At 39.0% G+C, this 17,346-nt stretch overlaps 2 protein-coding genes across 3 annotated transcripts in view; both read left to right on the top strand.

Moving 5' to 3' along the window:
- LOC6575625 (polypeptide N-acetylgalactosaminyltransferase 2) overlaps window positions 1–17,043 on the top strand; it is a 37,113-nt gene extending 20,070 nt beyond the window's left edge. For both annotated transcript variants that reach the window (XM_044008647.1, XM_015164744.3), the window contains exons 3-7: window positions 13,488–13,957; window positions 14,613–14,779; window positions 15,024–15,711; window positions 15,790–15,962; window positions 16,188–17,043. In XM_044008647.1, coding sequence (XP_043864582.1) covers window positions 13,488–13,957; window positions 14,613–14,779; window positions 15,024–15,711; window positions 15,790–15,962; window positions 16,188–16,489 — 1,800 coding nt within the window. In that variant the 3' untranslated portion in view covers window positions 16,490–17,043. The remainder of the gene's footprint in view (window positions 1–13,487; window positions 13,958–14,612; window positions 14,780–15,023; window positions 15,712–15,789; window positions 15,963–16,187) is intronic.
- On the top strand, window positions 4,117–4,891 carry LOC26528039. The gene has a single exon (XM_015164745.3). It carries the CDS (start codon window positions 4,288–4,290, stop codon window positions 4,693–4,695), a length of 408 nt encoding a protein of 135 aa, XP_015020231.2. The 5' UTR covers window positions 4,117–4,287; the 3' UTR covers window positions 4,696–4,891.
- Window positions 17,044–17,346: the final 303 nt, after the last annotated feature.

The raw sequence follows: 17,346 nt of genomic DNA, 5'->3' as shown, positions 1-17,346 counted from the left end.
CTTTTGGTGGTCAAACATAATTTTGGATTAACTGTGGAGGAGAGTTTGGGGCGGCGTTTGTGTTTGAGAGAGCATGCGTAGCTAAGGAATACCCTGTGGCTTAATCAGCACATTGAATTGATGTATGAAAAAGTGAAAGTTTAAGAAAAGAGGAAATTAGTTAATTATGTATGTTTTTTAAATATAAATAAAATAATTTATATGGGGTGTCTAGAAGCACATAGACCCCTAGGAGCATGTGTCAGGATAGATATCAGATGATTAAAAGCTCTTACAACTGCTTTACGTTGCATTTCTATATAATTAAACAATATTATGTATCGATAATTATCGATATATTTTATTAACTAGGTTCTAAAGTGACTTTCTGGAACAATAACAGCAATACTAACAGTAACACTAACAGATGATAACATTAGAAAACAAATAACTGGCTGTCAGTCCTCCAGATTCTCAGGCTAATCACGCCTGATCAGAACGATCATGATCATACACGAGTATTGTTTCACTTCCATTCACGCACATTCATTCCGCTTACAAAGAGACACCTCCATGTGCGCTTCACAGGGTATGCAATTGCAAACAAACGCTCTAGCTAAACACATTGCGTATACGCACAGTCGGGGCGAACATGGAGAAATGTATGTATGTGTATCTATTGTGTTGATTGCGGTTCCATGTGGCTGCTGTTGACATTGATATGCTCATCAAATGGTTGGGCCAAACAAATACGAGCTATAAAGTGGACTATGGCAAGAACTGTCTAATTAGAATGCGTCATTCTCAGCTCTTGAGATACATTTGTATCTCTATCTGTGTAACAGGGTCTGTCTGTCTCTGTCTGTGTGGCGAAATTTGTCGCTTTTTTGTTGTTTAGTTGTTTAGTTGTTGCTCTGCTTGTTTGTTGTTATGGCATGCATCCATCAACTGGCCCAGTCCATGAATCCAGCTATGCATGCATGTGTATCTTTAGCTCTAGCTGTAGCTCAACGCTTGATGGATGAGCATAGGAGAGCGTCTGTCGCCCTTCGCAGCGCACAGTCAGCTCTCATCTGTGCTCATCAGTTCAGTTCAGCTCAGTTCAGTTCGGTTTGGTTTGGTTCATATTGATGCTGCAGCATCTGTGCTCCATCATTCGCATATTCTTTTATGCATGAGGCAAGCCACTCGATGCGAGTCGATGCGAGTCGACTCGACTATTGCCTGACCCCTTTTTCGACTGAATTTGAACTAATGAGCGCTTGAGCCATTAAAGACGCCAGCAAACGTCGCCTGGCCCTAATTGATAGAGCTCAAAGAGAATTCTGCTCCATAAAGTTCAAAAGGCAATAATCCATTGTCTCTTGTTTTCGCAATTTATGCAAAGCACTTTTAATATATTTTATGAACATCTTGTTGCCACTGGCAGTCGCAGCCGCATCAGCATGACTCAAAGCTAACAGCATTCGCACTCGTAGCACCCATTGTGCCACACATGCAACATCTGCTGGTGCTGCTTCTCTTTATGCAACATGCAATTTATTGCTGCCCTGTGATATATTAGCCAAGTCTTTGCTGGCCAGCCAAGAGCCAGCAGCCAAGAGTTAAGACCTAAGAGCCAAGAGTTAAGAGCTTTGTGCACCAAAACCTTCAATTAGCATATTAAATAACTCAAACTCTGCATTTGAGCTGAGCTCTGTGGCAGAGCGCAAAAGTTCTTGAGAGTTGCAGCAATTATTATTATGCGAGTTACTTAGCTCTTGACTTGGGCAAGAATTTCTGAATCTCTACAAAATCCTCAAGACTTTTAAGAGATTTTAGTTGTTTTTTTTTTTTTTTTTTTTAATATAATTTTGTAAATAAATATTGCCGTTACATATGTAAATATAATTATTTTATTTTGGGCTTGCTTATAGATAAATTGGTGAAACTGAGAAATATATAAATTTCTGTATAACCCAGTTGCTCTGAATAAATTCTCACGAAATACAATGAATTGTTGTTGCTTGATTTATGAACGCGCCAAAAAGATAAAAATTTAATTTCCAAACAGAAAATGTTGTTTATTTCTGTTAACTCATGAGCAAATTCTTGCCTCTTTTTAATTTCATTTCATTTTAGCCTTTGCTTTATTTAAATTCTTTGATACTTACATATTGCTATGTTTCAATATTTTTCAAAAATATTTCTCCATTACGCATACAATGTTTATACACTTAAATATTGTAGTAGCAATTGAGATCTAAAGATCCAAGAGAATAATAAACTTATGGGTTTGGCTTGAAGTACCCTATATATACCCTGTAGACTTTGACTTTACCCTCTTTGACTCTATTGCCATCATTGTGCCTCAGTGTTATGAATATCTTGTATTTTAAGCTCAGAGTCAGCTCGAGTGCTACATGGTCCAATTAACAAGTCCAAAACCTGAGGTACTTCAGCAAGTGCAAGACATAATAATAATTTGTTCAAAATTAAAATTAAGTTTACGTTCAGCTCAAACTTTTCGACTTAGCCGAAAGCAAACACCTCGACGTGGTTAAGCTTTGTTTTTGGCTGCTTTATGCCGTCGGCCAACACAGGAGCTTAGCTGGCTAATTGCGTTTTCGGCTGGGGCCAGGTCGAGAGTGGAAGCCGCAAGCGGGTTGCCTTTTCGCCTCAAAGCCAAAAATCGAAGGCTAAACCCGTCAGCTGCAGCTACTTGGCCAAAAATTCAGGGAAGCTAGGCAGCATTCGACACTTTTGTTTGCCACAAAGATGCCACACATCAAAACAGAGAGCGAGAGAGAGAGAGAGATAGCAATTTGCAATTGTTGCTGTGACTGCAATTTATTTTGGCATCTGTGTCTCGTCTCAGCCTCAGCCTCAGTCTCTGCCTCAGTCTCGTCTACAAATGCATTTCAAGTTGCGCAACGATGCATTGCCAAAGCAGCTGAGAGAAGAAGATGTGGTCTGGTGTCTCAGTTAGTTTATGCAGAGGTTTTTCCGTGTCTGCCTGTGAGATTTTTCAATTAACCTTACGGGCCAATTAACTGCAGCTGCTGCGATTCACTCACACACACAGGTAGCGCTAGCCTCGTCATAGATTATATTATATACACATTTATATAGATATGCATAAAACTATCTACATTATTCGATTATTTATTTGATCCACTTGATGTCTGTGTGTGCGTGTTTGAGTGTGTGGCATTAAACGCATTAAACAGTTGCATTGTTTGGTCAGAGACAATAAATTAGCCGTCATGTTTACAGTTTGCACTTTTGGCCAAACAAATTTTCCAAACGGTTTTCTCGCTGTCTGCCTATTTGTGGCTTATGCAAATTGGCCAAAAGCTCAACAGAGAGCCAAACAATTGATTGACAGCCCAATCGGATAAGCGCCTCCCCATTCACTCGACATATTTTGAAATACCCTCGACGACCTTCACAAAAGACGGCCAGAGGAGGAGGATTTAGAGACTGGTGATCTGTCGTGAAACTTGGCTTGAAACCGAGAAAGTTGACAAATCTTACAGGCCAAGAAATTAACTAACGTCATTTCATTCATATCTATCCATGCAGAAGGCCCTACCTTCTTCTTCTTCTCTATAAAGAGATTGAGTTAAATTTTGAAGAAAAATAAGATTGAAAAGATTCAAAGAGTTATTTTATTAAAGTTCTTATTCAAATATTTTCTTCAAATATGATCTTACTTCTTCTTTTAAAAATTCTTAAAAATATGAATATTGAGTAAAATATAATATACATAAAAACAAACAATATATGTTTATGCAGAGTATCTTCAAGTCTATCATCATCATCCGGCCTACACAAAATAGTATTTCGTATCATTTAACTGCCATCATCAGCATGCAAATGGCATAGTGTAAACTGTGATCTCAGTGAGCGATAGACAGAGGGAGAATCTTGAAAAGGAAATTAGCCATGTCCAAGATTGTGCATTGTTAATGTGCCATAAAAGCTACTCGGAAATTGTAGCCAAAGAGTGAAAACTGCTGCGAAAATGTTCAAACTCAAAGCTAAAGACAAATGAAACAAAAAGTAGTTTACGACTTGATTAACAAATTGACATTGGCCAGTCAACAGAGAAACTTTGGTATTATTTTATTTCATTTCTTAGCTGAGCAAGCCATGTATATATATATTGTATACATATATATCAAATTGATATAAGACAAATTTTTTAATAGAAAAAAAAAATATATATATACTGATAATAGCACAAATTTTACGATATCAGCCGAAGGCGGGGACTAAATTTTACATTCGCGACACTTCGATCTCAAGTCAATCGCAACGAGCAGCATGAACAGCAAATCGTCCGAGCATCGTAAAGATCTGATCGGTTCGAAGAGTCCAGAGCCGATCGGCGACAATATGAATAAGAAGAGCAAACGCAAAGGCGCACGCGTCTCGTTTCGCACCTTGGCTCACATTGTGGTAATGCTGCAGAAGCGCTTGGCTCACGCCAAGTCGATGGCCGAGTATATCGATGTCACCGACGATGTGGCCTATTGGCGCGCGTTGGCCTTGTCGCGCGGCGAGGAAATCGATCGCTTCATCAATGTCATCGAGCTGCAGAAGAAACGCATCGACACCTTGGAGAACGATCTGGGCACATTGGTCAATCTGGCGCAGGAGACACAAAAGATGCTGGCCAACATCAGTCCCGAGAAGCCCAGCGAGAACCCACGGCAAGATGAGGCCGTCTAGTTTACGACTCTCTATCATTCTCTCTCCGTACAGAAGGCTCGAGAACTTTTGATAGTAGTTTTTGTACCGTTAGCATTTTAATCAGAGCAACGCAAATCAGAATCACGAAATGCAGCTACGATTGATGGGGGCATTAATATTGATTCTTGATAATCTTGTTTATCAGCTAATTATATAAAAATCGTGGTCATTGTCATTGTCATTGTAGTTGTCATTGTCATTGCCTTTATCATTGTCATTGTCATTGTCATTTTCATTGCCTTTATCATTGTCATTGTCATTGTCATTGTCATTGTCATTGTCATTGTCATTGTCATTGTCATTGTCATTGTCATTGTCATTGTCATTGTCATTGTCATTGTCATTGTCATTGTCATTGTCATTGTCATTGTCATTGTCATTGTCATTGTCATTGTCATTGTCATTGTCATTGTCATTGTCATTGTCATTGTCATTGTCATTGTCATTGTCATTGTCATTGTCATTGTCATTGTCATTGTCATTGTCATTGTCATTGTCATTGTCATTGTCATTGTCATTGTCATTGTCATTGTCATTGTCATTGTCATTGTCATTGTCATTGTCATTGTCATTGTCATTGTCATTGTCATTGTCATTGTCATTGTCATTGTCATTGTCATTGTCATTGTCATTGTCATTGTCATTGTCATTGTCATTGTCATTGTCATTGTCATTGTCATTGTCATTGTCATTGTCATTGTCATTGTCATTGTCATTGTCATTGTCATTGTCATTGTCATTGTCATTGTCATTGTCATTGTCATTGTCATTGTCATTGTCATTGTCATTGTCATTGTCATTGTCATTGTCATTGTCATTGTCATTGTCATTGTCATTGTCATTGTCATTGTCATTGTCATTGTCATTGTCATTGTCATTGTCATTGTCATTGTCATTGTCATTGTCATTGTCATTGTCATTGTCATTGTCATTGTCATTGTCATTGTCATTGTCATTGTCATTGTCATTGTCATTGTCATTGTCATTGTCATTGTCATTGTCATTGTCATTGTCATTGTCATTGCCATCAGCATTAGCATTAGCATTTGCATTTGAGTTAGCATAAGCATAAGCATTGTCATATTCATTCTCTTTTTTAGACTAAGTTTCGCCTTCATCATTATTCAAATGATGAATATTCTAGCAAATACTTGAATGAAATCTTTTGCTTAAAACTTATTTTCGCCCATTTACACAGTCAGATTAATTATTACGGGACATTAGGTTACCAATGCCCTAATTGCTTCCGTTTTTATCTTATCAACTTTGTTGACCCACATTAGTAAATTCATATTTTTGTTTTCTTTTGCTGTTATTAAGCTTCATAATTTTTTTGGTTCAATTTCTTTTCTTATTTTTATTAATTAGTGAAAATTTTCGCTAGCATTTTCTTTTCATGTTTTCTCGCTGCGTTTTTAATTTGCTGCGTTTTTTTCTTGTGCTTTATTTGTTTTTTTTCTGTATCACTTTTTTGCTGCTCAATCACTGAGGCTTAACCCCAGCCGTGGTTCGTTTGGTGTTTTATTTTGTCGGTTTTCGTTCGTGTGTCTATTCTGCTTGTTTTTCTTATATTTTTTTCTGAACACTCAGCTGCTCAGTCTTCCAGCTGAATGATTTTCACATCGTGTAGTTTCGTGTGAAGCAGAGTGCATAATTTAGTAATTGGAACGTATCAAATTTATTTTCAAGCGAGATGTCTTTGTTAACGTCAAAGAGAAGAACTATTTTAGTGATCCATATTGTTAAATACTTTATCGAGAGCTCTCTCAAATGATAGCTCTGTGAACACATTCGCAACGTATGTGTGTGTGCTTCCACTAAATTCGTTGCTTTCTTTTCATACTTTCGATTTAGTGCAGAGCTGAAAAGGATTTAGCTCTGATTAAACTGCAAAATGCATTGCAAATGAGCTGAAGCCATTCACTTTAGCATGCAGAATTGAATTGTGGGCTTCGGACACACCCAACTTACCGTTCAACATGTGGCACTGTCGGCCATGCGTCATAGCCGACCAAATACAACAGCAACAACAACCACAACAACCACAGCACGTTAAGCAAACAAACAACAATAAGAAACAACAGAATTCAATTAAAAATCTATGCACGCCCAAAAACATATTGATTCGACAAAAACACGAAAATATTCTCCTCTGCAGACAGTTGCCAACACACACACGTGCATTGGGCTACATTCACTCCAAGAATAATATGGCCAAGAATAACTGTTGAATTGGAAATGAGACATGACTTGCTCACTACAAATTTAAATAGAAATTTTCAATTCGTTACGAAGCGACCAAAAATCGAAGAAATGGAAAAGAATTTGTGAAATGGGAAAACTTAAATTATAAAGTGAACAATGAAAGTACATAGTCAAACGAATAGTAATAATGATGATGAAAATAATAATAATAGTAGTAAGTCAGGTCGTAGCACTGACCGAGGTGCTCTTTCTAGTCGAAGTAGGTAGCAAATGCATTGAGCAATCAGACCTTTGCCTAAGCTTCTTTGTTTGTGCATATTTGCTCTATTATTTCTCTGTCTCTACTTTGATTTCTCCATTAATTTTGATCTGTCTTTCATTTAGTAGAAAGAAGCAGAAATGTTTTCGAAATAAATGGGCCAAATACTTCTTACAGTTTGCTATACTTTACTCTTAAAGTTATGTCTTATACTTTACTTCTTACAACTTCAATACTTTATCGTAGCTTCAACTCTTATAATAACTTTTATTGATCATGTTCTCTGTTCTTATAGATCATATGATAAACTCAAAGTATTTATAGCCTTTTACATACTCTACTGCATTTTAAAATCCTCTCTGATCTCTACTATAAATGGGCATTTCAATCATTTTCGTCAAGTACTTTACATAATCATCATGCTTGAACATTGGAAAATACTTTTGCTTTCAAGATCATGAGTATGTCTCATGTTTATTTATAGCTCTGAAGTGCTTTGGAATTGACTGCAGGGTATCTCAGCGTCGAGTAGCGCTTGACTCAAGCACTCTCACTTTTCGGTTGCGCTGCTGTCATAAAAAACCTGAAAGCCCATTCAAGTCTAAACTAATTTCAATGATTTGTTTCAAGTTTCTATAACGAAAAAAGTGAAAAAGAAAATGATGAAAAAACCATATATATGTGTAGTATATATGTCCAGACATTGAACTCAAGCATTGAACTTTATGCGAGACATACAAAAACAAAAATAAACAAAAGTGGAAAAAACACACATAACCAAAAAAAAAAAAAAAAAAAAATCCATTTGCGGCAACTTGTTGCTGGCATCGACCATATCGATGAGGCCTGTCGTTGTCATTGTTGTTGTTGTTGTTGTTGTTGCTATTGTCAATTGACTAATGACACAGTTTGGATGAGCCCCATGGAAAATTGCGCTGTTTAGGTCAGTCGAGATGTGTAAGTGTTTTTGGCTGAGAGCTCGATTGATTGATTGATGGCTTCACAAAAAAGCTGCTGCTGCAATAATATCGCCGGCGCTGCACGCCTCGAGCTGTTTGGCTTGCGTGCCAAGCCAACCAATGTTTGTGGCTAAGCCCTAAAGATCACGTTCCACTAACCGACTTAGCAGCACAAACGCTCAAGGGCCCAGCAGCAGCTGAATAGCTGCAATACCCTGTAGCTATTGTAAGGTGGGTATATTGGGGTGTTTTGTTGAAAGTGTGTAATAGAGCTGACGGGAAGCAGATGTGCTTTAGCTGTGATAGACTATAGATGATGAGCTAGATAGATATACATATATCTCTATACTACTGAAAGCCTAGATATTATATATTTATATATTCTTATATCTATATTATACTCTATTAGACTTTGTATATTTCAAATTTAGCAAGATTTCTAATTTCACGAGGTATTTCTTGGTCAGTCACCTCACCACTACAACAGTCTTAGTTGTCTCTCGCATATACATATTTATGATATATGCATGATACGTGTTACACACACCAGGAGCGGCTGGGCTCTGGGCTATTTATGGAATGCAACATGAACCTGGGCAACAATCTAGCGGCTAGTTGCGATGCAAACACGGGCATAAATTTAATTTGCATACCCTGTAATTGGCGAAACGTGTAGGCGGGGTACTATGAGACGTGAATTAGAAAAATGAAAGAGGCTCGCATTTATCAATGAGTTGAAGCTAAGGTCTTAGGGAACTATATAACATAGAGAAGCCTAGCAGAGAGAAGCTTGAAACTTGCTTAAATAGTTATTCAAATATTCATATAGTAATATCTGTTTACATGCCTTCATATCGTGTTTGGGTAAACAGTTCACAAAGAAATCTTGAAGCAGAGAGAAGCGTGCAGAAGGAACTTGATAAAATCTCCATATACCCCAAGTATTCTTTCTGGACATTTATGATATAAATCATTTCGGCTTAAATAATTTTTAACATAATTCCCACATAAGCGCAATAATATCTAAATTGCAATCACGAACAAAAACTTTGGCCCATCTACGAATCGTACGAGTCGACTAAGGACTACGCTGGCCATTTATTATATTACACACATACACACACACGCAAATGGAAACACATACATGCACACATTTGATTTATGTCTAATTAGAAGCAGTAACAAGTTAATAACCAATATCGATACCATAAACTCCCATGCGGGCAACTGCGACGCATTCGCTATTTGGCGTCGGTTCTGGGTTTTAGGCTCTGGGCTCTCGGCTTTGGGCTTTGGGCTTTGGGCTTTGGGGTTTGGCTATTTGGGGGTCCTCGATTGTTGCTGCTGTCAATTACAGCTACAAAATGCGCATAATGATCTGCAAATAAGCCGCTTACCCGGCTCAGCATACAAAGCCCGGTCGCACACACATACACACACACACACACACAGCTGTGCATCGAAAGCCAATCAATGAGTGAATCGGTCCCCAAACTCGCCCGCACAACAAACAATGCAACTAATTAAGTTACACATGGCCGAGGAGCGAGGCGAAAGCGACAAATCGAATGGCAAAATTGAAACTGTTGCCCACAGCATTTGCATAGCGTGCCAGGTGGGTGGGGTGGCTGGGAGGGGGCATCGGTAGGTGGATGGATTAGACCGAACAATAGCTATTTCATAGGCGACGATCTGCGACAGGCAATGGACCAGCTTGCAGCACTGGAACATTGCGTATACGCAATGTGCACCTTGAATTGGCATTTGACTGTCGTTAATTGGATTTTGGCATGCTCTTTCATCTATGCATATTCGATATACTCGAGATTATCGATATATAAACATATGTGTATTAATATACGATATATATGTTATATGAAAGGCGACACGAACAGTCGTTGCAAATATAATTAATCATAACTTAAAACATATTCGATAAATATTCGATGACTTTAAAATATAACAGAAAATTTGTATATATGTATGTATGAGTACACTCTACATAGATGATCTATATTCGATTTCGATATTCGAATGTCTCAGAAAACATATTGGGTTTTTCCATTTACTCGATTTGTGCCTTGCATTTTCGATATTCGGAATCAATGTAGAACTAGTCACAATGCATCAATATTCATATCCTCTATATGAGTTCTTTATTAGATATTCTAAACTATTAAATAATTTTCTTAGCTGACTCATATACATTCATATGTATATACAGTATAAAATATCGACTCTTTACTTAGAGCCCGTAATCAATATAAGCCCGATTTATATCGCTCTGCAAATCAACATCGATAGCATCACAGAGACTTATCGCATACTGTCGAGAGTATTTAATCCACGCCAACGTCAACTGTTGCTTATTCTGGTTGTCCTTGTTGCTCACAAACTCTATTGTCACATATCGCAGAGCGTCCTTCTTCTGTTTCATCTTATTCCTTTGCTTCTTTCTGTTGCCTGTCCATCATTTAGGGTATGCACAAAAGCAAAAACCAGCTCAGACTCGAGCTCGTAATTAATGATAACAGCCGAAAGCGTCGCAGCTGAATGCATCATGATATACCCCAAAGCTCAGCTGACAACAAAGGCAGCAGCAATGTCTGGTCCATGTGATGGGATAATACTCACATTCACTATGTATATATGTATGCATTTATATATAGTGCAGAGTATTACCCCATCACATATACAATATATGTATATGTGTGTAAAGTAGAGAGACAAGTGCTCAGGATTTGTGCTCTTACAGGGCAACAAATATTTACAGCCGAGCATAAATGTAGCTATCTAAGAATGATAGAGCTATTAGCATGAGAATCAAAGTGAATGGAATGGAAATAAGCAACAGAAATGTAAAGACAAGAATGTGAATAGCAGAGTAAATAGAAATGAATTAAATATGACAGACGGATGACAAGCAAAAAAGTACTGGCAATCGTGGAAAAGAAAATATCAGAATCAATTTATAATAATAAAAGAATATTTTTATTATACATATATATCAAATATACAATATGAATTTGTAGATAAATTTATAAACAATGATTGTTGTCAAATTAAAATCTTATCAAAGAAAGTCAATAATTCTTTTGATATATCTAATCCAATAAAATTATAAATAAACATATAAATCTCTAGTAACAAACTTAATATACTCCTTCAACTTAGTGAGCAAGTATAACTAGTTTTCTTTATACATATATAAATATATTATATTAATTTTCATCTGCTTTGCAAAATATAAATCTGTCTGACTGCATTAGCTAGATTCAATTGTTATCTTTGATTTGAACCAATCAACCAGAGCCATAATCGAGTTACGCCCAACAGAGTCTCTATTCTCTCTGTTCTCTATTCTCTAGTTACTCCCTTAGCTCAAATGTAAATAACAATGCAGTCACTCACACTCTCACACATTTCAGCACTAAACAACCATTTTGTATTTTATTTTTTCTCGTTTTCAATGTGCTGAAAGGGGCCTCAGCTGAGAGTCGCATAAAAAATGCGTTCGTAAATGGCGCTAAAAGGCGCACGTCTCATGTAAATCGTAAGCAAATGCTAAACCGAAAAACCTAGCCAAACGAAACGGAAGTTGAATGCAAAACGTGCCGCGTACGACGCTTAAAATTGAAATAACACGCATACGCAGCGTATCACAAATGGAGTGAATACCATACTCTGTCTCTCTCTCTCTCTCTCTCTCTCTCTTTCTGAGTGCGTGTGGACCTTTAAATGCGAGAAAAAAGCATGACAAATTGATTTAAATGTGAAAAACAATTAATAATCAAGTCAGGGGCAGAGCTCTTGATTTTCCCTCTCCCTTTCACACTCTATCTCTCCCTCTATCCCACTCTACTGACTTCCCTATCGAGTGAAAGAGCAGTCGGTCAATACTTTGGACCTTTTAATGGCCCTAACTGCACAACAAAAAGAGCTATGGAACATTAGCCAAGTGCCCAAGTTTCAGCTCAGCCTTGTGCTCCTCATCAAGCTTCAGGAACAACAACTCGAACTTTTCAAACTGTTTCCAAGTGCTCAGCAGCTGCTACCAATTTTAACCTTTTTATGCTCGCTTTCTTGTTTGATTGAGATTTTGGCTCAAGTTTCGTAAAGCCTGACACATGCGAGCTTAAGCTTAACAAACGGCCCTCTACTCTACTCTACTCATTCCCCCAAATCTTTTTAAACTCTAATGTATTTTTATTATTCAAATGGAAAATACTTGAGTACGCTTCTGAAATATGTATTTGGAACTTGGACAATTGATTGATTATAAATTGCAAATTATCGAATTGATTTTGCCATTCATAAATTCATGAGGCAAATCAGATTTGTAGATAGGTTTGACGTCAAAAATTCAGAAATATTATATGACTGTAGAAAAAAAAACCTTTAAATTTCATGGGTAAAATTGTTGTAATTATTGATGATTTATGTTTTTTTTTTTTTTTTTTTTTTAATAATCACAAAACCGATATTTATCAGCTTCTATTGCGATAGCTATTTTTAAGTCTCATTAATATTAAATTGAATACAATATCAATCAGGATAAAATAATTACGATAAACACTTGCTCTAGCTTCGTCTTACCATAACACATAAGTGAAGATATTAAAGAGCAGTATATCACTTTTATAAATGGTTTCAGCTTACAATCGATAACTATCGACATCTCTGAGTTTTCTCCATTTGTTGTTCCGCTAACTATTCACATTAAGCCAAGACATTAGAGCACACTTTTAGCGAGTTGTAACAATTTATCGCACAGCCAAAACTTATCTCAAAGGCACACATACCTATACTACGCATGTAGTATATATGTATATGTATAAGGAATAGGGTCTCTATATATATAACCATATTTTTTCCGGTTGCAACTGGGTCAGACTCTGCTACCTTTTTGCCCTGTTTTCATAGATTATGAATCTTTTGAAACAAAGCACGAAAGGGGCAACAATTGCTGCTGTTATTATTGTTGCTGTTGTGTTGTTGTTGTTGTTGTTGTTCGCTTTGAGCCATAAGTCAGCCGCTGGCTGTAAAAGTGTAAACTGAGCTGCAACATTTTCTCTGTATTTTTTTTTTTTTACTGCTGCAAGTTGTAAAACGCTCTAATCCTGCAAAGAGAAGAAGGAGGAGGAGCGAAAACAGCGGAGCACACCAACAACACCACGCCCCACCCACTACCCTCTGCACGCCCTCTCCACGCCCACATCTGTTCGTGTTGAGTTATGGCCACGTTCAGCGTTGGCGTCACCCAAGTACCGCAGATTAAGCAAATAAATTAAATGGCTCACTCACTCACTCCCTCTCTCTCTCTCTCTTTCTCTCTCCCTTGTGTCTAGATTGAGAATCGTGCACTACGCTTACGTGAGGTGGCAACAGCCATGCAACAGTACCAGGACGATATGTCGGCCGGTGCATCGACAGCTCGACAATGGGCGCCCGCCGCCGCCAACTCCGGCTTGCGTGCCGCTGCAGCTGCTGCGGGCGATGACGATCCTGGTGGCAATGTCATCTTAGTCGGCTCCGTCAAGGACTTTGAACGCAATGCGGTGCATGGGCTCAAGTTGAACGGCATCGTGGCTCTGGAGGAGACATCCCAGGGCGCCAATGCTGCCGGCCCTGTGGCCGGACGTCTCTCCGTCGGCGCAAGTGCGCGAGGAGGCGAGGTCGAATACTTTGATGAGGCGGGCTATATACGCGGCGGAGGACTGCGAAACGGCGAGGATCCCTATATAAGAAATCGCTTCAATCAAGAGGCCAGTGATGCGCTGCCCAGCAATCGAGAGATACCAGACACCAGGAATCCCATGTGAGTGATGGGAAATGTGAACGATGGAAAGAATGGGGGACACTAGAGAGGAGACTAGAGAGGTTAGAGGGACTACAGAGACTAGATGAACTGGACAGTAGAGACTAGGGAGTAGAGACTCAATGGTAGAGACTATAGACTAGAGCGACTGGAAAGACTAGGGCTCCAGAGACTACAGAGACCAGAAAGACTACAAAGAGAAAAGAACCCACAAAGAGTAGAAACACCAGAAGGACTAGAGCACTAGAGACTAAAGAGGCTAAAGAGACCAGACGAGAATAAAGAGGCTAGATAGAACAGAGAAACTGTAGAAACTATAGACACTAGAGAGAGAGAGAGAGTGAAACTATTAAGCCTGGAGGGACTTGGCAGTCCAGAGAGGCTAGAAGGACTAAAGGAAATAGAGAGTATCTACTCTATATCTATACCAGACAGTCTAGAGTAACTAAAGACTGGAAACTAGTAACTAGAGACTGGAAACTAGAGTCTAGCAACTAAATTCTAAAATCTAAAGTGACAACAATTTGCATAAATAAGTTAGACAAACATAGATATAAAGCTAAATGACTTAAATACGTCTAGTCTAGCTTATTACACAATCTAGAATATCAAATATCATGATATATTCTCATATCATTTTCCTTTTCAATTCCAGGTGTCGCACGAAAAAATATCGCGAAGATCTGCCCGAGACGAGCGTGATCATCACCTTCCACAATGAGGCTCGATCCACGCTGTTGCGCACAATTGTGAGCGTCCTGAATCGTAGTCCAGAGCATTTAATTCGTGAAATAGTACTGGTGGATGATTACAGTGATCATCGTAAGTATTCATATTATCTTTTAAATATATATAATAGAGTTGGAATTCAGACAAAGAGATGGTTATAGATTAGAAACTGATATATAATAATGCAAGCTAATAAATGAAGTCCAGCATAGCAGAAATACCTTATCCATAAGCAAATATGATGCATGCTAATCTTAATGAAGTTCTCCATTGACCTTAGCAAAAAATTGATTTGTGTATTAACCTAAATTCCATTTTTCTATCTTCCTCCTTCCAGCCGAGGACGGCATGGAGCTGGCCAAGATCGATAAGGTGCGCATCATACGCAATGATAAACGTGAGGGTCTGGTTAGATCTCGAGTTCGGGGCGCCGATGCCGCTGTTAGCAGCGTCTTGACCTTCCTCGACAGCCACGTCGAGTGCAATGAACAGTGGCTGGAGCCGCTGCTGGAGCGCGTGCGCGAGGATCCGACCCGCGTGGTCTGTCCCGTCATCGATGTAATTAGCATGGACAACTTCCAGTATATTGGCGCCTCGGCGGATCTACGTGGTGGCTTCGATTGGAATCTGATCTTCAAATGGGAATACCTCAGCCCCGCAGAGCGAGCGGCCAGACACAACGATCCGACCACGGCCATACGCACGCCCATGATAGCGGGCGGCCTGTTCGTGATCGACAAAGCCTACTTCAACAAACTGGGCAAATACGACATGAAAATGGATGTCTGGGGCGGCGAGAACTTGGAGATCTCGTTCCGGGTCTGGCAGTGTGGCGGCAGCCTAGAGATCATACCCTGCAGCCGAGTGGGTCACGTGTTCCGCAAGCGTCATCCGTACACCTTCCCTGGGGGCAGCGGCAATGTCTTTGCCAAGAACACACGACGCGCGGCCGAGGTCTGGATGGATGAATACAAACAGCATTACTACAATGCCGTACCACTGGCCAAGAATATTCCCTTTGGCAAGTAAGTAGAGAGAGAGGGAGAGATAGTGAGAGGGAGAGAATAAGTTTAAACTCTCTCCACTTTGTTGTTCTATTCCAGCATCGATGATCGTTTGGCTCTGAAGGAGAAACTGCAGTGCAAACCTTTCAAATGGTATCTGGAGCATGTTTATCCCGATCTGCAGACACCCGACCCACAGGATGTGGGACAATTTAGACAGGATGCTACCGAATGCTTAGATACAATGGGTCACATAGTAGACGGCACTGTGGGTAAGTAAAAAAGAAAAGAGTAGATGCAAAGAGCGGACTCAAGCTGACTTGAGGAGCGTTTTACAACACTATATCATTGATTATCATTATTATTTTCTAAGACAACTTATATTTCAAACGTTACCCAATAACCCAGATCCTAAGCTCTGGTATTATTATATTAAATATCCCACTCTAATGCAAAAATAACAGACTTGTCAATGTTCATCTTACAACACAAACCAGGTCTCTTCCCCTGCCACAATACGGGCGGCAATCAGGAGTGGACCTTCTCGAAGCGCGGAGAGATCAAGCACGATGAGCTCTGCTTGACGCTCGTGCAGTTCGCGCGTGGGTCACAGGTGATTCTCAAGCCGTGTGACGAGTCGGAAAATCAACGCTGGGTCATGAAGGACGGCGGCCTGATCAGGCACAGCAAGATCAATGTGTGCCTGGATACGCGGGATCACCATGAGCAGGGCATCAGTGCGCAGCGCTGCAATTCGGCCTTGGCCACGCAACGTTGGGTCTTCACCAAATACGCGTGAGAGCTGGCAGAACGAGGCGGGGCAACGGAGACGACCAACTAAATAAAACAGAACACAACCAAGTTACTGCAACTCCCTGAAAATCGACGTTCTGCTGGCAAGGAGAAAGTGGGAGGGAGTGGACGTGATATATAAGCTAAATGGATTTAAACAGGCGGAGATTGATGAAGCTGATGACGATGTTGTTGTATGTGGTTCCTATGTTTGAGCTACGGTTAACCACACACACACACACACACACACACTCACACACACACACACACACTATACACATAGATACGACAAGTACAAGAAATGGTTTGACAAGAATAAGTTTCAACTGTACGATATTTAAGTTAAAAGTTGGATGTGTATAAGTCTAGCCGCTGGGGCTAACAAAAAATTGTTAAAATACATTCCCATATGTATGTGTATGTATATGTATATGTATGTATTCATTTTCCAACACGATGCAGGCGATTCAAAGATGAAGAAGAAGCATAAGGATAAAAACACGTACTTAGACTGATTAATTTTTTGTATATTTTAAAAAAAAAAAAACAAATATTTAAAAATATATAAAAAAAAAAAAATTAAAAATAAATACATATATGTATATTTATGTATACCTTTCGGCAAGCTGCTTAAGAAAAATGGCAAAACAAACTAAACCCTAACTTAGTTTACATTACACAACACTGAATTGCAGTTTCCTTTTCAATTTCCCAAGTCAATTAACTGTTGGACATCACTAGCTAGAATCCTGAAACATAAATCGAATCAAATTCCAACCGAATACCTAAAAATTCCATTAAAACACTAAACAAAAGCTCAGAGTCTTCTATGAAATGTAGGTCAAGGCAGTCAGAGAGAGACAG

Source organism: Drosophila mojavensis, unplaced genomic scaffold, assembly GCF_018153725.1.
Source record: "Drosophila mojavensis isolate 15081-1352.22 unplaced genomic scaffold, ASM1815372v1 contig_36, whole genome shotgun sequence".
In the NCBI taxonomy this organism is placed as follows: domain Eukaryota; kingdom Metazoa; phylum Arthropoda; class Insecta; order Diptera; family Drosophilidae; genus Drosophila; species Drosophila mojavensis.
Note: the sequence above shows the minus strand (reverse complement) of the source record. Positions and strands in the feature narration are given on the sequence as shown.